This window comes from Saccopteryx bilineata, chromosome 10 (assembly GCF_036850765.1).
Source record: "Saccopteryx bilineata isolate mSacBil1 chromosome 10, mSacBil1_pri_phased_curated, whole genome shotgun sequence".
Taxonomy (NCBI): domain Eukaryota; kingdom Metazoa; phylum Chordata; class Mammalia; order Chiroptera; family Emballonuridae; genus Saccopteryx; species Saccopteryx bilineata.
In genome coordinates this window covers 60,434,970-60,458,020 of record NC_089499.1, presented here as the reverse complement: position 1 = coordinate 60,458,020, position 23,051 = coordinate 60,434,970, and the positions used below count along the sequence as shown (strand labels likewise).

Sequence of the window (23,051 nt, the reverse complement as noted above, 5' to 3'; positions counted from 1 at the left end):
GGATAAAAACAAATTCAAAGTGAAAGGCTGGAAAACAATACTCCAAGCAAATAACATCCAAAAAAAAGCAGGTGTAGCAATACTCATATCGGATAATGCTGACTACAAGACAGGAAAAGTACTCAGAGATAAAAATGGCCATTTCATAATGGCTAAGGGGACACTGAATCAAGAAGACATAACAATTCTTAATATATATGCACCAAACCAAGGAGCACCAAAATATATAAGACAGCTACTTATTGACCTTAAAACAAAAACTGACAAAAATACAATCATACTTGGAGACCTCAATACACCGCTGACGGCTCTAGATCGGTCATCCAAACAGAGAATCAACAAAGACATAGTGGCCTTAAACAAAACACTAGAGCACCTGGATATGATAGACATCTACAGGACATTTCATCCCAAAGTGACTGAGTATACATTTTTCTCCAGTGTACATGGATCATTCTCAAGAATTGACCATATGTTGGGCCACAAAAACAACATCAGCAAATTCAGAAAAATTGAAGTTGTACCAAGCATATTTTCTGATTATAAAGCCTTGAAACTAGAATTCAACTGCAAAAAAGAGGAAAAAAATCCCACAAAAATGTGGAAACTAAACAACATACTTTTAAAAAATGAATGGGTCAAAGAAGAAATAAGTGCAGAGATCAAAAGATTTATACAGACTAATGAAAATGACAATACGACATATCAGAATCTATGGGATGCAGCAAAAGTAGTGATAAGAGGGAAGTTCATATCACTTCAGGCATATATGAACAAACAAGAGAGAGCCCAAGTGAACCACTTAACTTCCCACCTTAAGGAACTAGAAAAAGAAGAACAAAGACAACCCAAAAGCAGCCAAAGAAAGGAGATAATAAAAATCAGAGCAGAAATAAATGAATTAAAGAACAGAAAAACTATAGAAAAAATTAATAGAACAAGGAGCTGGTTCTTTGAAAAGATCAATAGCCTGACCTGTGGTGGCGCAGTGGATAAAGCGTCGACCTGGAAATGCTGAGGTCACCGGTTCAAAACCCTGGGCTTGCCTGGTCAAGGCACATATGGGAGTTGATGCTTCCAGCTCCTCCCCACCTTCTCTCTCTGTCTCTCTCTCTCCTCTCTCTCTCTGTCTCTCTCTCTTCCTTTCTCTCTCCTCTTTAAAATGAATAAATAAAAAATTAAAGAAATAAAAAAAAAATAAAAAAAAGAAAAGATCAATAAAATTGACAAACCCTTGGCAAGACTTATCAAGGAAAAAAGAGAAAGAACTCATATAAACAAAATCCAAAATGAAAGAGGAGAAATCACCACGGACACCGTAGATATACAAAGAATTATTGTAGAATACTATGAAAAACTTTATGCCACTAAATTCAACAACCTAGAAGAAATGGATAAATTCCTAGAACAATACAAACTTCCTAGACTGAGTCAAGAAGAAGCAGAAAGCCTAAACAGACCTATCAGTAGAGAAGAAATAGAAAAAACCATTAAAAACCTCCCCAAAAATAAAAGTCCAGGCCCTGACGGCTATACCAGCGAATTTTATCAAACATTCAAAGAAGACTTGGTTCCTATTCTACTCAAAGTCTTCCAAAAAATTGAAGAAGAAGCAATACTTCCAAACACATTTTATGAAGCCAACATAACCCTCATACCAAAACCAGGCAAGGATGGCACAAAAAAAGAAAACTACAGACCAATATCTCTAATGAATACAGATGCTAAAATACTAAACAAAATACTAGCAAATCGAATACAACAACATATTAAAAAAATAATACATCATGATCAAGTAGGATTCATCCCAGAATCTCAAGGATGGTTCAACATACGTAAAACGGTTAACGTAATACACCATATCAACAAAACAAAGAACAAAAACCACATGATCTTATCAATAGATGCAGAAAAGGCTTTCGATAAAATACAACACAATTTTATGTTTAAGACTCTCAACAAAATGGGTATAGAAGGAAAATATCTCAATATGATAAAGGCCATATATGATAAACCTTCAGCTAACATCATATTAAATGGCACTAAACTGAAGGCTTTCCCCCTTAAATCAGGAACAAGACAGGGTTGTCCACTCTCTCCACTCTTATTTAATGTGGTACTAGAGGTTCTCGCCACAGCAATCAGACAAGACAAAGAAATAAAAGGCATCCATATCGGAAAAGAAGAAGTAAAGGTATCAATTTTTGCAGATGATATGATCCTATACATCGAAAACCCCAAAGAATCCACAAAAAGACTACTAGAAACAATAAGCCAATACAGTAAGGTCGCAAGATACAAAATTAACATTCAGAAGTCAATAGCCTTTCTATATGCCAACAATGAAACAACTGAGAAGGAACTCAAAAGAATAATCCCCTTCACGATTGCAACAAAAAAAATAAAATACTTAGGAATAAACATAACAAAGAATGTAAAGGACTTATATAATGAAAACTATAAACCATTGTTAAGGGAAATTGAAAAAGATATAATGAGATGGAAGAATATACCTTGTTCTTGGCTAGGAAGAATAAATATAATCAAGATGGCTATATTACCCAAAGCAATATACAAATTCAATGCAATTCCCATCAAACTTCCAATGACGTTTTTTAGAGAAATAGAGCAAAAAATCATCAGATTTATATGGAACTATAAAAAACCCCAAATAGCCAAAGCAATCCTAAAGAAAAAGAATGAAGCTGGGGGCATTACAATACCTGACTTCAAACTCTATTATAGGGCCACAACAATCAAAACAGCATGGTATTGGCAGAAAAATAGACACTCAGACCAATGGAACAGAATAGAAAGTCCAGAAATAAAACCACATATATATAGTCAAATAATTTTTGATAAAGGGGCCAACAACATACAATGGAGAAAAGAAAGCCTCTTCAATAAATGGTGCTGGGAAAACTGGAAAGCCACATGCAAAAGAATGAAACTGGACTACAGTTTGTCCCCCTGTACTAAAATTAACTCAAAATGGATCAAAGATCTAAACATAAGACCTGAAACAATTAAGTACATAGAAGAAGACATAGGTACTCAACTCATGGACCTGGGTTTTAAAGAGCATTTTATGAATTTGACTCCAATGGCAAGAGAAGTGAAGGCAAAAATTAATGAATGGGACTACATCAGACTAAGAAGTTTTTGCTCAGCAAGAGAAACTGATAACAAAATAAACAGAAAGCCAACTAAATGGGAAATGATATTTTCAAACAACAGCTCAGATAAGGGCCTAATATCCAAAATATACAAAGAACTCATAAAACTCAACAACAAACAAACAATCCCATAAAAAAATGGGAAGAGGATATGAACAGACACTTCTCCCAGGAAGAAATACAAATGGCCAACAGATATATGAAAAGATGCTCATCTTCTTTAGCTATTAGAGAAATGCAAATCAAAACAGCAATGAGATCCCACCTCACACCTGTTCGATTAGCTATTATTAGCAAGACAGGTAATAGCAAATGTTGGAGAGGCTGTGGAGAAAAAGGAACCCTCATACACTGTTGGTGGGAATGTAAAGTAGTACAACCATTATGGAAGAAAGTATGGTGGTTTTTCAAAAAACTGAAAATAGAACTACCTTATGACCCAGCAATCCCTCTACTGGGTATATACCCCAAAAACTCAGAAACATTGATACGTAAAGACACATGCAGCCCCATGTTTATTGCAGCATTGTTCACAGTGGCCAGGACATGGAAACAACCAAAAAGCCTGTCAATAGATGACTGGATAAAGAAGATGTGGCACATATACACTATGGAATACTACTCAGCCATAAGAAATGATGACATCGGAACATTTACAGCAAAATGGTGGGATCTAGATAACATGATACGAAGCGAAATAAGTAAATCAGAAAAAACCAGGAACTACATTATTCCATACGTAGGTGGGACATAAAAGTGAAACTAAGAGACATTGATAAGAGTGTGGTGGTTACGGGGGGGAGGGGGGAATGGGAGAGGGAAAGGGGGAGGGGGAGGGGCACAAAGAAAACAAGATAGAAGGTGACAGAGGACAATCTGACTTTGGGTGACGGGTATGCATCATAATTGAACGACAAGATACCCTGGTCTTGTTATCTTTGAAAATATGTATTCTGATTTATTGATGTCATCCCATTAAAAAAATAAAATTATTTAAAAAAAAAAAAAAAAAGAAAGGGTCATTCTTTAGGATGATGATGACTTTTAACTGTTAATACTGAATTTTGACGTGAAAGAGGAAATAATTCTGAATTTTACCTGAAAGAGGAAAAATGGCTTAAAAGGGGCCATCGGACATAGGGATTATAAAAGTGGTCGTAGAGAACCTAGCTAGATTATTGCAGTTGTCTAGAGGGAGGTGATATAGACTGAACCAGATGTGTATGTATATGAAAAGGATGCGTGTGAGCACCCACCTGTGCAGAGAGTGAGGGGGTGGGGAGAACATAAATACCTGGCTGGGGAAATGAGCAAATTCCACTTGTGCTGAGTACTTGAAGCAAGTTCTTGTAGTTTATTAGTGACTGAAAAGCTCCATTTACAGTTTAGTGTTTACTCTTATGATACTTTTTAGAAGGATAGAATAATGCAGAAAGAATAATAAAAACTAGCCTACCTATTCTACCACCATGAGATAATGAGTATTAGCAGTTTGGTGTATTTCCTTCCTGTTTTCATTTTTTCTAGGAAGATAATTTTATGTTTTGGCATCTTATTGTGTATACCTTTGTATGCTGAGAACTGTGAAGGGTCTGAGCTGTTCCTTGTGGCATGCTAACAGGTTAGCCTGCTTCAGTTTCATGGATGCAGGCAGATGACCAGAGACTTTTAGGTCAGAGACAAAGGACTTAGTTGCTCAATGTGCAGACAGCAGCATCAGCATGTATATGCTAATTCTTCTTTCCCCAGGTTCTATGAAAGCAAGGCTGATGGGCCAGATAAAAAGCTATCCCTAGCCCTGGCCGGTTGGCTCAGCGGTAGAGCGTCGGCCTAGCGTGCAGAGGACCCGGTTCGATTCCCGGCCAGGGCACACAGGAGAAGCGCCCATTTGCTTCTCCACCCCTCCGCCGCGCCTTCCTCTCTGTCTCTCTCTTCCCCTCCCGCAGCCAAAGCTCCATTGGAGCAAAGATGGCCCGGGCACTGGGAATGGCTCTGTGACCTCTGCCCCAGGCGCTAGAGTGGCTCTGGTCGCAACATGGCGACACCCAGGATGGGCAGAGCATCGCCCCCTGGTGGGCAGAGCGTCACCCCATGGTGGGCGTGCTGGGTGGATCCCGGTCAGGCGCATGTGGGAGTCTGTCTGACTGTCTCTCCCTGTTTCCAGCTTCCGAAATATGCAAAAAAAAAAAAAAAAAAAAAAAAGCTATCCCTATAGTGGTGACATTAAAGAATAGCAACCCTGAGCGTAGGGAGCCCAAATCTTTTATAATAGGCAGCAACATGCCTGCCCTTTGCTCTTGAAGGAGGCATATTTACCCAAGGCAGTAAGCATGACTATTCTTTGACCTAAGGGAGATACTACTTCTATCTTCCAAGGCTGTTTATTATACAAATGTCCTAGAAAAATTGTTAGAAAAGAAGATAGTGCCTATGCTCGTAAAATTGTGCAAAAACACAAGACCCGTGTAGAATTGTCTCTCAACAAACATAACTGTTTTCACATATTGTTAAGTCCTGTTTCATCAGCATTTCACATGGCTACATGTAGCTGTAAAGAGTGGATTGTAAGGTAGTAGTATAATTTACTACTCACTCCCAATTTTCCCAAAATGATTTTTTAGGTTGTTTCCATTGAAACATTTCACTCAGACATTTTAATTTGGGGCAGAGTGAAGTAAAATGTTTGCAATCACCTTGGGTGTGTTGTAGCTAAGTTTTAGTCCAGAGATAGCACGTAGGTTTTCTCTGATTTGAAGCCCATGAAGCTTCTTCAGCTTGGTCTTGCATATAAATATGCATTGACTGTCAATAACAAGCTTGTCTATTGTCCCAGGATATTATCTGGAAGGAGACAGGCTCTGTGAAGCTGGATATTAACACTGCTGTTGGTTGTCCAGCCTGCACTGGTTTTCTTCTGGAAAGTGAAGATATTTCCTGACATTTCTGCTGCTCACGTATCTGACTGAGCCTCAGTCAGAAGCTTCTACTGCCTGGCATTAGTGGGGCCCAGAAAAGTCCATACAAATCCCTGCAGTGGAAAGGGGGAATATATGAGATCCAAATAATAGCCAGAATGTCCTAATGTCTGAAACGGGTCTGGTCTGGTGGTGGGGATTAAAGAAAGGCAAAACAGGATGATGACCAAGTTTTAGTCCTGGGAGTTGTGTGCAAAAATGTATCCAACACTGTAGCTTTCCTGGGACTCGAGGGTCTTCTCAATTATCTGGAATATTGTTGACGTGACCCAAATGGTCAGGATAAGATTTCTTTCTCTTAGTGGAAAGGAAGACTAAATGAAACACACCAGGAGAGCCGTTTCCTCCTTACTAAGGGTCTTAGAAAAGTCCAGATTAAACTTTGCAACAGGTGTTGCCAGAAAATTGGACTATAAAATGGGAAAAGGCAACTTTAACACTTTTCTGAGTGATCAGAGAATAATCAAGAGTTAAAGCATAATTTTTTTTTTAAATGAGAAGAGCTGTGCAGTGGTATCTTCAAAGTTTTTGAAAGGTATAAAGAGAACCTCTGTGTTCCTTAGACAAACATTTTGGCACCATCGGTGTGATCTTATAAAAACAGGAGAATTGGTGGTACACAAGGTCATGAAGTGTCAAGTAGAGAAAAACCGTAAATATCTGATTCTTTCAAATAGTGATGAGGACTGTGAAAAGCCCAGTGTAATGTGACAGGCCAGTAACTGGGGCCCAAGGTGTGAGGTAAAGAGATACTGCCCGGGAGAACAGCTGAGGTGGCTTTTTTGAGGACCTAAAAGACAAGGAGCTGCATGAGGTGAAGCCATCCCTGTTGGAGGGAATGGCAGAGACAAAGCTTATGAGGTGAGAACATGTATAACATTTTCAAGGACTAGAAAAGAGTTCAGGAACAAAATGTGCTGGAGCCTAATGATTGCAGAGGGAGATGTGGAAAAGATGACCTCACAGAGGTGGTTGGGGCCAGTTGGCGTAACAACTTGCAGGTATCAGTCAAGGGTCTGGATTTTAGTCTAATAAGTGATGCAATGGATTTTTTGTGCAATAGGATGGTGGAATCCGGACTTGTAATATATATATATATATATATATATATATATATATATATATATATATATATATATATATATATATATATTTGTATTTTTCTGAAGCTGGAAACGGGGAGAGACAGACAGACTCCCGCATGCTCCGGACTGGGATCCACCCGGCACGCCCACCAGGGGCGACGCTCTGCCCACCAGGGGGCGATGCTCTGCCCCTCCGGGCCTCACTCTGCCACGACCAGAGCCACTCTAGCGCCTGGGGCAGAGGCCAAGGAGCCATCCCCAGCGCCCGGGCCATCTTTGCTCCAATGGAGCCTTGGCTGCGGGAGGGAAAGAGAGAGACAGAGAGGAAGGAGGGGGGTGGAGAAGCAAATGGGCGCTTCTCCTGTGTGCCCTGGCCGGGAATTGAACCTGGGTCCCCCGCACGCCAGGCCGACGCTCTACCACTGAGCCAACCGGCCAGGGCCTGGACTTGTAATATTTTTAACGATTACTTGTGCCATGGAGACCAGTGAGTAAATTATGTGAGTAGATGCTAGTAGTTGGGACGCATTCTCTAGCTGTCAATAAGTTTAGATAAGGGATGTATTTTGTAGTGAAACCTTCCAAAGTTGTTGATTGGCTCTGGGTGGAGAAGGAAGGAGAGGAATCAAGGATGACTTTTAAGTTTGAGGCCTGGGCTACTTGGTGGATGGTGCTGTAATTACTGAGGTAAGAAATACTGAGGAGGGGGTACTCATTGGTGGGATGGAAAGCAGGCATCACTAATTGCATTGAAAATGGAAAGGGAACCCTAGAAAATATCTGTGTCTGCCTTCAAAAGGAAATCTTGCCGGTCAAAACTATGTACATATAATATATTCTTGATATTGAAGTTATAGCCAAATTTTGTGGGTTGTCTTGGAGTACATAGAACTTTACCTGGCCAATGAATGGATGGATGGATGGATGGATGGATGGATGGATGAATAGATGGATGAATAGATGGATGGATGGATGAGCACATAGATGAATGAGTGGATGAATAGATGGGTAGATGGGTGAAAGTGTTCTTTTTGAAGTGAATGTTCAGATTGACTCCCTTCATTTCTCAGATGTAGCTACTATAAAGCTACTAAAAGATGCCTCTCTTAGGGGACACAGTGTGTCTTTGCCCATTCTGAGAGTCAAGGAGATAGTTAGTCTTAAACATTATCCTAAGACTATACTTTCAGGGATCATTTCTATAGTTTGTTAAACATTATCCTTCCTATTGAAACAATACTTCATGGCTCATTTCAATTATTAACACAGACTAGTGCGGTGTTTTTATTTTCATACTTCATAAAAGTCATCATAATAATCTTTATTTTACCAGACAGGAAGCACTGCTGGCAGCAATTAGTGAAAAAGATGCAAACATCGCCTTGCTGGAACTGTCTGCCTCCAAAAAGAAGAAGACGCAGGAGGAAGTCATGGCCCTCAAGCGGGAAAAGGACCGGCTGGTGCACCAGTTAAAGCAGCAGGTGGGGCCTCCTGCATGGAAGGTGTGTTTTTGCTGGGTTCAGGTCCTTGGGTGCTTTCTCTGGGTTCGGCTCCTCTGCATTTCTCCCTGTCCGTGTCCATCCTGCAGGCTCAAGCAGCTAAAAGCAGGTAGGCGTGAACTGGCCTGAGTTGTCACTGGAACACCATTTACTGCTTTTCTGTGTGGATGTGCATGTGCCTGGGCTTGTGTGGGCTGCAGCCCGCGCTGTCTCTCTTCCCTTTGTCTTAGCATCATCTCCCCTGTAGTCCTCAGCTCTCCTCCTTCCAGTGGACTTTGTATGATTTCTGACTAAATCCTAGAGACCACGGATTAAACTCTGGGCACGCCTCTCCCGTTGGACCCGTTGCCTTCTGTCCTGCTCGCTCTCTGGGCCCTATAAATAACTCCCCTCATCCATTCCTTTATGTTTCTTCCTCACCATACTGCCAGCTTTGGCTCTTTAACTATTTCCTCCAGACCTTTCAGCCACGGACCATCCCCCAGCCCTGGCACTGCCAGACTGTGCTTGGAGACCTCCCTGGCTTTTATTTATTCAAATATTTTTTAATCACCTATTTACCCCATTATCCTGTTTTGTTTTGTTTTTCTTCTTGTTAGGCCACTGTATTTCTTCTAAGGGAAAAGGAAGGAGGGATAAAGTCCTAATTAATTTGTGCAGAAAGTGTTAGAAGATTTTCTGAAAGTGGCTTAATTGGAAAGAATTGTACCTGAAGCATATTGCAAAATCATCCCTAACATCTTCAGATATTATTTCTCCTCTTTATATAACTTGAGGGCTTTTGGAAGCAATGGTTAAAGATATTCACTCAGATTCTAGTTCCATTGTGAAACCCAGCAAATATGATGGTACAATGGTCTGCGGTCTCACAAGGTGGCTGCCACATCTTAGCTCGGGCCACAGTGGCTCTGAAACTTTCTGAATGCCACATGGCACCACATGGAGTGTGTCCACATTGACTTCAGCCCCAGGACTGGATCTTTGCCTGCTGGGCTGATCTGGGCTGAGCACAAGGGGAGGTGCAAGGTGAGTAGGAGAGAAGCCCAAAGGGATCAGCCCCTTCTTCTTACAATTGGGCTAACCCTCCCTCCTCAGGAAGGAAAAAGCATCCTTTGGCCCTGAACCGGAGTCCATTTCTCATGGGGCTGCCTTGCTGAACGAGAGAGACTACCAACATGCCTGGGCAGCTTCTTCTGCAGAGGGAGGGCCCCAGTTAGTGCCCGGCATCGGGTCATTCCACAGAGCAGCATGCCTTGCTAGTGCTGGCCCCGGGGGTCGGGGCCGCTTCCATCTGACCTCTTTGTTTGGGGCTGTGCATCTTCTACACTGGGTTTTTGCCCACTTGGCCATAGAAAGTCAAGATGAGCCTCCTTTAAGTTCTCCTACTTCCTTCCCTGTGCGCCCTGCGCCCCCCCTCCTGCACCTAACCATTGTAGCTTTCTCCCACAGGTTTGTAGACCTAGGAAACAGCCCCTGAGCTCGAATATACCATGCACTTGTGATGCTTGCTACAGCCCAGATATTACGGCCAAGTACCACGGGTCCAGCTACGATGCATACATGATCCAAAGGTCTCAGGTCAGTCAGCTAATAAGGAGACACCTGCCCCCATCAAGGGGGGTGGGGGTGCCTAAGAACTACATCCTGTCTTGACCTTCACCTCTTCTGATGATTTCCAGGAGTTGGTAGCCATAAAGTCTGAGACCAGAATGATAACATTATATTTTCATTTGTAATATAATTTCATTTATTATACATTTTCCAAGGGTTCCAGACTTGGTGGCCACCCTCCAGGGCCAGCTCCTCTGAAATGGCCTGGCCTTCCTGTGGAGCCAAGGCTGCCCGAGGCGTTTCTGTCGGACAGATTTGGTTATATTTTCTTTCGGTCTCTTAGATAACTTTGCTCCCCAATGTCCCTGTACTTTCCCCAATAAGGAATTTTTTTAAGGCTGCTTTTTTTCCTCTTCAGTATCATGAAAATGCACTCCTGGATTCCAGGAAGGATTGAGTGTAGCCCTTCAATTTGCTCCTGGGAAACTGCACAAAGCCTTCATTATTCACGACAGGCTTGGTTTTGGGTATCATGGGGCACATTTGGGAAACCCCAGCCATGCAGAATTAGGCTGCTGCTGGGGCTGAAGCAGGTCTAAAGGGCTGTTGTGGGAAAGAGGCAGCAAAGGAGGAGGCCGGCTCTTCACTGATTCAGACTTGAATCCTTCCCTACACCCTACCCTCCGCAGAGCGAGAGAAAGCACATCCATTCATGTATTCTTCTCATAAGTGATAATGAGTCTAAGAATAGCGATTCATTTGTTTATAAAAACCCCCTCTTTTTATTGAGTGTTTACTCTATGCCAGAATGTGCATCCAGTGTCCAGAGGAGTAGGTCCCCCAGTCCTCACAGGGGCCCTGTGTGGTGGGCACCAGGATTACCTCCCTTTTCTAGGGGCATAACTGAGGCTCAGAGTGTAGAATGACCAGCCCTTGACTCACAGCTTGTAAGCACTAGAGTTTGGGTTTGGGGTAGCCCCCCTGAGGCCACACGTGCTCCACCAGGTTCAGGAAGGAATTCAGAGTGACAAGCAGAAGAAGATTCCAGAAAGAGTGAGGTTCCCTTATCTTTGTAAACTTTAACTTTAGATGTCAAAATCCCTATTTAAGAATGTTTTGCAGTTATTCATAAAGAGTGGGTCTGCCTGGAGCTCTCAGACTTGGGCTATTCAATCACATCAGTAATTACTAATACTTTTTTGGCTCTTGCCATGTGCTGACAGACATGAGTCTGTGAGCTTTACATACATAAACTCATGGACTCACAGCACAGCTGAAGGACTGATGCTCTTATAGAGAAGGAACCCAAGGTCCAGAGAGGTTGGGTACCTTGCTCAGTCTTCACAGCTGGACACACCATGATGAACGAGGAGACCCTTTGCCACACGACCATACATGGTTTTGCAGATCCACATAAATGGATGTGTCCAACACAACCTGGAGTTGGATTGCGTCGGGAGAATCTCATTTCTAGGACTTGTTAGCTGACCAGTCATGGCAAGATACTGAACCACCTGGAACCTCAGTTTTCTTATCTGTAAATTTTACTAATAACCTCATTCAATGGGTTATTGTTAGATGTATATAAAAGTGTTTTGTGGCCCTGGCCAGTTGGCTCAGTGAATAGAGCATTAGGCCAGCATGCAGATGTCTCAGATTCAATCCCCAGTCAGAGCACACATGGGAAGCGACCGTCTGCTTCTCTTCCCCTCTCTCCCTCCCTCTCTTCCTCCCTCCCTCTCTCCCTCCCTCCCTCCCTTCTCTCTCTCTTCTCAGCCAGTGGGCTCAGTGGATTCAAGCATCAGCCCAGGCACTGAGGATAGCTCAGTATTCGAGCATGGACCCCAGATGGGGTTGCTGGGTGAATCCTGGTCGGGGTGCATTTGAGAATCTGTCTCTCTATCTCCCTTCCTCTGGCTTTAAAAAAAAAAAAGGTGTTTTGTGGATGACTAGCACCTAATAGATGCTAAATGGATGTGAGGTCCTGTTGCTACTACTACTGATAATAATTGATTTTATCACTACCAATCCTCAGAAACAGTTTGATTTTGATTTCATCGTTGCTGCTTTTTACATGCCTGGGAGTCACATCTCGTTGAACATAGTTCGGAGAACATACTGTTGAACTGTGGAAGAACAAGCAGACAGATGTCCTCCCTACCCTACAACCCAAGTACTTGGGGAGCAGTGAACAGACATGTTAGGAACTCTAGACCTCAGTTCCCAGCCTGCACTGAATATGCTTATTATTGAATTTGCTTAGTTTGTATATCCAGCCCACATAGACGTCAGTAAGAGAGGACATCTGGGAAGGCAGGTCCCAGACTTCATCATCTGCATGACGACTTGTGAGAGCAGTGCTGTTTTAGGCCCCTAGACCAATGGGAGAGGAAGGCCATGGGTCTGGGTACTCATCCGTCAGACTCTGCAGGGATGCTGGGGCAGACTGGGTCATGACAGATGCCACCGTCTGCAGACTGCCTTTTGAGCCTGTCCCTTCTCATGCAGAAGGTCTCTCCACTGCCATTGCATTCCCAGTGACTGCACATGGGTAGCTCATTCAGCAATCCCCATAGTTATTGCACTTTGCAGACACATAGAAGGCACTCAGTAAATAGTTCCTGTGTGGATGATTCCCACATGCCAGACTCTATGCCAAGTGCTTTATGTATATGTTAGTTTTCAGGTATTAGATTTTCCTCAAAATCAACCAGCAGGTTGCATACCTGCGACATGCCAGGCTCTCTGCGAGGCACGGGGACTCATCCCCACAGGTATTTTACCTTCCCCAAATGAAAAAAGCATCATCCTCACTCTGAGGTTGATCAAACCAAGGCTCTGAAGACCAGAGGACTCAACTACCAACCTACCTCTCACACCTGGCGGTGCAGGGCTGCACCTCACTGCTGTCAGGAGGGCTGACACTGCTCTCTGCAGGGCTAAACCCTGCCTCCCTAAAGCTACCCTGTGAGCCAGGGAAGGATCCCTCACTAATGTCCTCAGAGGAGCCCAGTTCCAGTGTGTCAGCCTGTGGCTCCCAAGCTGACCAGTGGCCCCAGGATGAGAAGAGGTGGGGCAAGACTGAGGGCCACATTGGGCTTCAACTTAATAGCTATTCATTGAATGCTTTCTCTGTGTTAGAATGCTAGGTATTTCTGGAATACATCAGTGACAAAGTAGATAAATTCCCCTTTCTTGTGTAGTTTACTTTTTAATTGTGTGTGTGTGTGGGGGGGTAAAGCAATAAATAATGAACATAATTAACAAGTAGATTATATGTTAGAAAAAGTATGGACCAGTATAAGGGAGAACGGGAGTGCCAGAATAGGATGGATGGCTGGTGACACGGAAAGAGGGTAGACAGGGCAGGCCTCGTGGGGAAGGAGATGTCTGGACGAAGGCTTGGAAGGGGTGAGCCAGTGAGCCCTGTGCATTTCTGGAAGAGTGTTCTGGCAGAGGGGACAGCCAGTGCAGAGTCTTCTAAGAGTGATACATTTTGGAGCCGAAAATTTCTAAATTAGGAGGCAAAACACTACCAGCCGTGCAGCCTTAAGACAGGGAGCTCTTCCTTGGGTACCACTCAGAGCACCCTGTTTAACACTCCCCAACTGAGCCTGCTCTCCAAATGCCCTGGCCCCGGCCTCCAAGGAAGCCCAGAGCGTAGTTTGCATTTAAGAAAAGCATTGCTGCTCTCACTGGAGCCACAAATTTTCTCATCATGGCTGATGAGATTTTGGAATAGAGTAGGAACAGGGCCCTCGATCAAACTGCCCTCCCTGACTTCCTGGCAGTCTCAACAACATACCATGGGAGTGAGTCCAAACTCCTGCACTCCGCTTACTGTAAGGAGGCAGGCAGGTGGACAACCGTGGCCACCACCATGACATTGGCCTTCTCTGTGCCTTGGAGAAATGCAACCAGCCTGCAAGACAAGCCAGAGGTTCTCAAACCTCAGTGGGCAGAAATATGATCTTTTCTCAAGATAAATTGTATGATACTCATGACCCTCTACCCCTCACTTTGGAAAAACCTTCCCTGGCTCACCTTGGGAATAAAGACAAATTCAGCCCAATGGCTTTCTATTTGTACATGTGATTCCCTCTGCCTGGGACACATTTCTTTCTGTCCCTCACCTAATTAATGCCCCTCATCCTTCCAGTCTCAGCTCAACACCAGTTTTTCAGGGGAGCCTTCCGGGACGTTCTCAGGTGGGTCCAATCCCCCATTCGGTACTCCTGTAGCATGCACGCATCACTGAATGATGCTGGAACTGGTGTAATGTTGCACTTGGTTTTGTGATTATTTAAATGGTAACTCCCTGCCCTGCTAGTTTAGGAGCCTCATGAGGACTGAGACTGTGGCCTCAGGCCTGGCACAGTGGCTCACACATAGTGGGCAGTCAGCAGTTAGGTGTTAAATGTATACATGAATGATTGAGTGAACTTCCAGGGCAGCTTATTTAAAACAAGAGACATCATTGATCGATTGATATTTTAAACCAGAGGTAAACAAGAGTCAGCCTCGTAATTCTCCTTACCCTAATATTCTGGGCAGACACCACCACCTACAGGCATCCATAGGAGAGGGGAGACCCGTGTGCCAAATGACAGGAACGCAGGAGGGCACGGCGCTTTTGCCATGCTACGAGACACGAGATGGAAACGACTTTCGCATGCTTAGATTGTTCTCAATCATGACCATTTTGTACCTTTTCTCTGAATGTTTTCATCATATTCTAGTTCAAATCCCATCTAAGTTTTTGGGGGGACAGTCCTTCTGAACTAAGATGCCACTGAGTTTTCAGATACAGCAGAGATTGCGTTCTATGAAGGGAGCCCTTTGATTTTATCCCTGAAAACTGAATATCTCACAAATCAGTTTGCCTACAGGACCTAAACTCCTGTTAAACATCGGTCTGCAGAGCCAGAGAAGGTGATATGAAATGAGTTTAGAAATTCCAACTCTGCTTAACAACAACGGAATCTTCATGATCCTCCCAGGTGTCGGCGCAGAGGGGGGCTGCAGGCTGAGCATGGTGTGGAGCTGAGAGAGCCATGCAGATTAGCTTTCTGTTACATGTTGCATAAAGAAAGATAAACGATTAGTCATAGTTTGGTAGTAGACAGGTGAGCGTATCCAACTTTTGTGTTCTTCCCAATTCTATTTCTGTGCAAGCATCCACCTCTGGTACTTTTTTACTCTCCCCTTTTCTTACAGAATCTGGCTTCCAGATATTTGCAGAATGGGAGAGGGTCTCAATGAGTTAAGTTTCTTTGTTTGTTTGTTTTTATTCTTTTTCTAGGGAGAGTGGTTCTAGAAATATTATTTAAAATTATCATCTTTCCTTCTTTTGGGTCTTGGATCCCATTCTTCCAACTCTTTCACCATTCTTGAAGAAAGGACTGACATCAAAATAATTAATTCTGAAATCTCTGAATTTTCCTGCTGCTGAAGGCGTTTTGAAGAAAGCTTAAAACTAAAGCTTGCCCCCTAAGCCTTATTCCCAAATGCTTCCCTGTGTGTTGAAGTAGTGATGTGCACATCCTTGATGAAAATGCCTTTTTAAAATGAGGGCCAGACACTATTGTTTAGTTCAAATTAGAACCAGCTTATTTCTCAGAACTGGTTAGAAAACTTCTGTGATCAGAGATAAATTGTACTTGGTTTTCTTTTTTCTTTCCTGCCAGTTCCTGGCATTGCCCTTGGCACCAGGAAACACACTGGTCAGTTGGTAGCAGAAAAGTGTTAAGAGCAGGAGACTAGCCCACTGGTTCTCTGTTTCCCCCAGAGTTGGCAGAGGTGAAGAATCCTAGTCCAGCTCTACATTCTGGAGGCTTGCCAGGTCCACATGGTGTCCTCTGTTTGGGGAGCATCTCCTCATTTGCTGTATTGTCCAGAAGGTCATAGGACTGTCTCCAAAAATTATCCAGACAGGTATGGCCAAAGATGGGAGAAAGCAGAGCTGATCCTGATAGTGTTCAGGAGAGCTGGCTGTTAAGGATGCAATCCTAGTCAATGCTGGATCTTGGCAGACGTAGAACCATCCTGTCAGGGGAAGTGGGAAGACCCTGAATGGGAAGGTTGGTCAAGCATGTCTTCACCCTCTACTTGAGGTCACAGTAGGGTGTGCTTCCTATTTATAGGTCCATTGCATTGTATGCAGAGGATTCTGAATTACCCTTTATGGTTCAGGAGGTGAGCACAATTAAACAGCAGTGGAGGAACTCCATGCAATAGGGTTCCCATAGCCTCTTGTTGTGGTTGGATGAGCTCCAGAAAAGCTTGATTTGATCCCAGCATTGTAATGCATTGCAGACTTGCCCCAGATCGAATTGCTGAAATGCAAATGCATTGGTTTTCACTGCAGACTCACTTTGGGTTAAGCTTTTCATGTCCCACTGGTAGAATCTAGCCACATCTCTATTTATCACTGACTTCAATGCAAAGTATATTTACTAAGTATGTTGTAGAGAACCCCCTTTATAAAAAGAAATACATCTCTTCTCTGCAGGCCAAGGGCAGGGCATTCTCATGGAGGTAAAACTGCTTTGTGCTACTGAAAACAGTTTCCTCTTAGTGCCCAAGAAATTGGTCAGGACACTTGTCTGCTCTCTTAGCCTGGAGACATTCCTTACTCTAGGCTGCTGGTGTCCCAGCCCCCTACTCAGGGAATCCATTCAATTGGCCAGTTGCTACACACACAACAAAAATACTCAAAGATCATGGGGGCAAAGTATTTTCTCTGTGATTCCATGTTTCTCAAATCTCTGTAGGATTGTATCTTCCCAAAGCATCAAACTGGCTTTCATGGACCACCTTCCAAATCTTTCATTTGAACAAAGCTGTGCTTTAAAAACTACTTTCCTTCTTTTTTAAACATTTGTGGGGAGACTTTGGTGGGACTGTGTTGGGCACTCTTGGACTATAGAAAGAGGTATTGAGTTTATTCTTGAACCTCAAGTTTTTATTGTGTCCACTACCAGTAGAAGACAGCTCTCGAAACAGGTAGCAGGGAGCGCTGCAGTTTGGGGATGCAGAGCTGTAACCGACAGTCAAAAATCTTTGCGTTCTCCGGGGCTCAGGGGATGCATCCTACAGAAGTGGGTATTCTTAGTAATTTTTTGATTGCCAATCCATAGCCTATCTTTTGGGACAAATGCCTATTCAACCATAATACTTTCTCTCCAGTTTTCAGGAGCCCTAGTATAAATAGGGCTAGTTTCAGAAGAACTTATTCTTTACTTTTCAAATATTATCTTTTTAAGTGAAAACCTCGGAAAGACCAATTTTACTATTGTATGTTCGCACTTTTAGAAACACGGACAAGGAAAGAGGGGTCTGACTTTTAAGTCACAGGGTGCGTGCCGACTCTGCTGGCCACTGGGAGCTCTGTGCAGATGCCAGCAGCTGGCAGAGAACTCCTGAGTCGCGGGCTTAGTGGAGGGCGACCGAAGCAGAGAGGAGTATGCACGTGCCAAGACCATCTCTCATGCACTTTCTCTCTCTCTTTTTTTTATTCAAATATCACATCTGTGCTCTATTTTTAAACATTTATTCTTTAAGTGATAACGCATGTTCTACCGAGCCTCTTATTGGATTAGACATGTTTGAAACCCCCTCAACTTTAACCTGTTCGTGACCGCCTCCAAGAACATTCGGGTCCACCACCAAAGCAGAGGGTGTGTCTAGGGGAAAGCTCCAAGATGTCTGCCACCAGAGCAGTCTGCTTTGGGAAGACAGGGACCCCTGCTGCCTGGGTTAGGTTGCAAGGGTCTTAGCGGGACATCGCTTCACCAGGACAAGTGTGGGTATAATGGGCCCAGTGTTCTTGCTCTCCACATTTTAGAGTGGCAGGAAAGAACAATTTTTGAACTCTTAACAGTATACCTGACCACAGGTATGGACTTTAAATAGATTATCTCTGTTCTCAGCTCTGAAAGCCACATCTTATTAATCCCTCTTCAGAGATAAGAAAACTAAGGTCTGGGAAGTGGGTAAAGATGCCCCAGCCAGTGAGGGGCATCTTTGGTCTCACACCAAAGCTCTGCCATGCCCTTGCCCAGCAGATGCCCCCTGGTTGGTGCCATACCTGGGTTAGGTCATAGCCCCCAAGAGATTGAAGCTAAAAAGTGGTGTAAAAGGAAGGCTTTATTCTGTGACCCTGAGCACCACTCCCAAACCCTCCCCAGGACCCTGCCGGCTCCTGCCATGACCTGGCTGGGGAGAGAGACTTACCTCTCCCTGCATCACCAGGCAGAGTGCACTGCTGTGGGGAGAAGGGGTGGGGCTTGCCCAAGTGACTACATTTCCTGTTTTCCAGCAGTGCCTCTTGCAGCCTTTGTATTTCATCCTCAAGATATCTGCTCGAAAGCCATTTTTCCCTTTAGTTTTCCATTTTCTTCTTCATCATTTAACATATAAAAGCAGGTTTCTCCTGGTCCCTTTCTTTCTCTTTCTCCTTTTCTTCCTCTCATCATATAATTAAAAGTCTTTTCAAGCTGTCTTCACCTTATCATTTCAAATGAATTGAAAAAAATCTGACTTCCTGCCTTTGTGTCTTCCTGATGCTGAATTTCCAAATGAAAGGAAAGTGTGCTTTTCTCCCCTCCCTTTCCCTTCAAAGTGTCTGTTCAGTAACTGTGTTTAAGTCATACTGATTTCGTCACTAATCAGCATTGTTGCCAACCCAGTGTGCCCACTCTTGCTTCGCAATTCTCTCTTCGTGTCTTGCTCTGTCTCTCTCTCTCTGGCTTTTTCAAGTAATAAGTTAACAAAAAGACCTTTTTTCATCCTCCTTTCTCATTGTAAGGTCAGCAGCTGCGGCCCGTCGCTGCCAGGCAGGTGCAGGTTCCCATTAGATTCGGACAGACGGAAAAGAAACAGCAGAGCTGAAAAATGGTGGGCCATTCCTTTTTTCTAGCCTCACAATTGGCCAGTGAGTAAAAACAAACACACGGGGCACCAAAACCCACTCACACATTCTCTGGTTCCACAACCAGGAGAATCTTTTCCAGTTTTTCCTAGAATCAAAGGCCCCACCAGTCTAAGTCATCTCTGTTTCCCCATCTGCCAACATGGCTTCTTACTCCCTGCACAAACTGGCTTCTCCTTCAGCACCCTGCCATCCTGGTTGCTTCTTCCTTCTCTGTTTGCACAACTCTGCAAAATTACGGCCTCCTTCTTCCTCCTTCTCCTTCTTCTTAAAACTTTTTAGTGTGAAACCCCCTCCTCCAACACATATTAGCATAACAAAGCCCCTTCCCAAGCAGGAAGGTAATTAGCAGTTTCATGTGGGCAGTGGCCATTTTTAACAATAAAAGTGAAGGACTCAGAAAATATAGGTTTTACAAACGCATTTGCCTAACACTCGTGATTACAGAAAACACAGACTGTTGCATTTCCAGTAGTTTTTCTTTATTCCGCAGGAGTTCCATACTCCTTTTGGGAACATGCCACTTTCTCTCCTTGTTTTCTGTGGCACACCAATGGCTGAGGTAGAATCTCCCGTGGTACTCTTTTTTTTTTTTTAATGTAACTGTTAATAATGAACTGTATTAAAAAATAAGGACTTAATTTTAACCATTCTTATTATGTAAATGATACTTTTTCATAATTAAAAGTGTATAAATGAATGCTTTATCATGAAATAACATGTTCATTAAAGAAACTTAGAAAAAGGTAAATAAAAAACTAAAATTACCCATAATCCTGCCACTCAGAAATAACTGTCATTAAGATTTATAGTTTCTTACATTCTGTTGTCTATATACATATTTGAACAAAGAAATGACATACAACATAATACAGTTTTTTTAGCCTTATAAACATTTAATGTTGTGTGCACTTTCCCATATTCTTAAAAGCCTTCTAAAATACATAACTTGGTTGTATGATTTTCATCATTGCTATAATTAATCATTCCTCTATTGTTGTGATTTCAATTTGTTTCTATTTTTTCACTTTTATAATCATACTTGATGAACATCTCAGTATATAAATATTATTTTTTTAAGTTATTTGCCTTAGAATAAATGCCCCAAAGTTGAAATATTGGAGTTGTGGGCATTTTAAGGATTTTAGAGAACTAAGAAATAGCTGTCTTCTACAATGTACTTGAGCTTTGTAAGTTTTTACATACATGTCTTCTATGTGAAGCTTGTCAAATCTATAGACTGATAACATGCCACTCAGATTTGGGGCAGGCTATTACTGTAGGTAATGCAAATGGCCAGTGATCTGCGAGAGCAACAGGCAGAGGTAGATTTTAAAAAATCTTTAGGGGACGAGGTGTGGGAAAAATGGGCAGTCCTCTCAGCCAGTTTTTATTGAGCATTTACTATGTGCCATAAACCGTGTGGATACTGGGGATACTTTTTTGAGCAAAACACAAAAATCCCTGCCCCAACGTGTGTTCTATGAGGGACAAATGAGAAACAAAGACACTGAACATATGGTGTGACAGATGGCCATAAATTGTATGGGGAAAAATAAATATGATGTTCTGGGAGGTGTCTGAGAGGTGATTTTGAATAGAGTGTTCTGGGACACCTCCCTGAGAAGGGAACTTGTGAGAAAAGACCTGCAGGGTGCTGGAGGGTGAGCCAGGGAGACAGTCCTCAGTGGGGTCAAACTGGGACCCAGAGGATCGGGATCTGCTCTGCTCAAGTCCAAGTCTCAAGCGCAGTTGCTGAGTTGACAAGGTGGGGGAGCCAGAACCCCATAGCACCAGTGTTTAGATGAGATTATTTTAAAAACAACACACACACAGGGACTAAAACCTCATCCTCTTATCTTCGCCCTGATAGGGCATTGGGGAATGCCTGTTGGACACAGCCAGCAAATCTATATTCAGATGATCTTTGACACAGTCTGGGAACAGAATTGTGCAAAGAGGTTACAAGTTCAGATTGGACAGAGAGGCTGTTATTTCAGAAAAGAAGAAAAACGACTGAATGAGAATGGCAATCAGCAGGTTTCAAACCTGGCTGGCTCTTATGCCCAGAAACCTCTGGTGAAGAGATCATCTTGAGGCTGGTCTCTTTCCCCTCTCTCATGGTCCAACACTCCTAGAATTACAAACACAGCTCAGAAGCCAACCAGAAACCCTACTGCTTTGGGCTATGATGGGTGTGTCAAAGCCCCTTTGGATGCTAGGGTGAGAAGCAAGTGTGTGAGTCACAAGGCCAGGCAGAATTTCTGTTGTCAGTCTTCTTGGATATGGGGGCCTAATGCTTTCTGAGATGTCTGACACTAACAGCCATATAGGAAGTATGATGTTAAATGTTCAAATAAAACACAGTAGCCCATCTTACTAGGGAAGCCCTGGCAGGTGATAGAACGTGCAGGGCCTGAGAATGAATGGGTCCTGGGATCAGAGTTCCAGCATCTGCTCTGCCCCCAACACACTGAGAAACCTTGGGCATCTCATTTTGCTTCTCTCTCTCAGGCTCGCTTTCCCCGTTTGTAAAGTAAAGAAAGAAACTAAGAGACCTCTAAGCTCCTTGTAGTTTTCATAGTCACAGACTATCCCAGCACATTCACATGTAGAATTTGAGTTTGTGATCTACCCCACCAGGGCCTTGGGGAGTGCACTGGCAAATGGCAGAATTTGGTGCCATGGAGCCTGCAGTTGAGCAGGGGTATGCATTGTTCAATAGGACATCAACACATCTAACATTCTTAAAGAAATGATATTTGAGGCACAGTACTATAATTTTGTTACTTTATTACAATCCTCACAAAAACTTGAAGAAATAGTACCCATATTATCCCCACTTTGCAGATGGGAATACCGAGTCTCAGAGCTAGTTAGTGGTTAAGAAATATAGTCAGTGAACCTGCCTGTAGGGGGAGCACTCTTTACCCCTTTGTCTGCCCAATGCAATCAAGTTGCCATCTCTCCCATCAGGGAGTGTTTGAGAATTCTACATTTCAAAGCTGACAGGGAAGAAGGAAGGCTCTGCAGTTTGCTCAATTGGGCTTAAGTAATTAATCCTGACTAATCTCCACTTGTTATATATGATGGTGAATGAGGTAACTTGCCCTCCTATAAAATGGGTATGTTCTTTCCTACCTAACTCACAGAGAAGCATTCTCATGGAGCATCTACCCCAAGGGCTGCACAATGTGCAGGGTGCAGTGCTGAGGTGCACAGACAGGGCTATTTTCTTCTTCCCCGCTGGGTAGCACTGTGCTTTGAAGAACTGGATCCCAAACTGTCTCTGGTGACAATCCATTGACACAAACCTGTTTCACATGACTTGCTCCCTGACCAAAGAAGAAAGAATTTGAGTGGCAATGTTCATAAACAGGCCCCCCTCTTCTGCTTCTCTGGGAGCCAGACCCTGATTTATCCTTGGAGAAAAATAAATAGTGAAGAAGGTACAAACATTGCCTTGAAAGAACCCAGTGCAGTGTGGCTTCAGAAGTCTCCCTTCCAGGAAAGGAGTGTCCAGACCTCCCAGTCCCAGAATTGCTTGTCCAGGCTCCTGGGGGGTCTGCTGGGGCTGGGGTCTTCTGAGGCTTCCCAGAGGAGGTTGGGCTTCCAGGGAGAGCCTCTGGATTCCTGAGCTTTCTAGTGATGCAATCCTTGGTCAGGCAGGGAAACAAAAAGCTGATATTTTGGAGGGGGAACAGCCATCTCCAGAGGACTATTTTTTATGAACCAAAGACACTTAAGTGTTGCTGATTTATCTTAATAGCAGATACTGTGAGCAAAAGTCCCAGTTGCCTCTTTGTGCTTTTGGCAAGTATGGATGAGAAATG

At 43.3% G+C, this 23,051-nt stretch overlaps 1 protein-coding gene across 3 annotated transcripts in view; it reads left to right on the top strand.

Annotated features, from left to right (window-relative positions):
• The window catches only part of ERC2 (ELKS/RAB6-interacting/CAST family member 2), a 1,144,388-nt gene that overhangs the window by 906,014 nt on the left and 215,323 nt on the right, over positions 1-23,051 (top strand). For 2 of the 3 annotated variants that reach the window (XM_066245243.1, XM_066245245.1), the window contains 2 exons: positions 8,570-8,717; positions 10,185-10,313. In XM_066245243.1, the coding sequence (XP_066101340.1) occupies positions 8,570-8,717; positions 10,185-10,313 (277 nt within the window). The remainder of the gene's footprint in view (positions 1-8,569; positions 8,718-10,184; positions 10,314-23,051) is intronic. The other variant, XM_066245244.1, reaches the window with a different exon arrangement.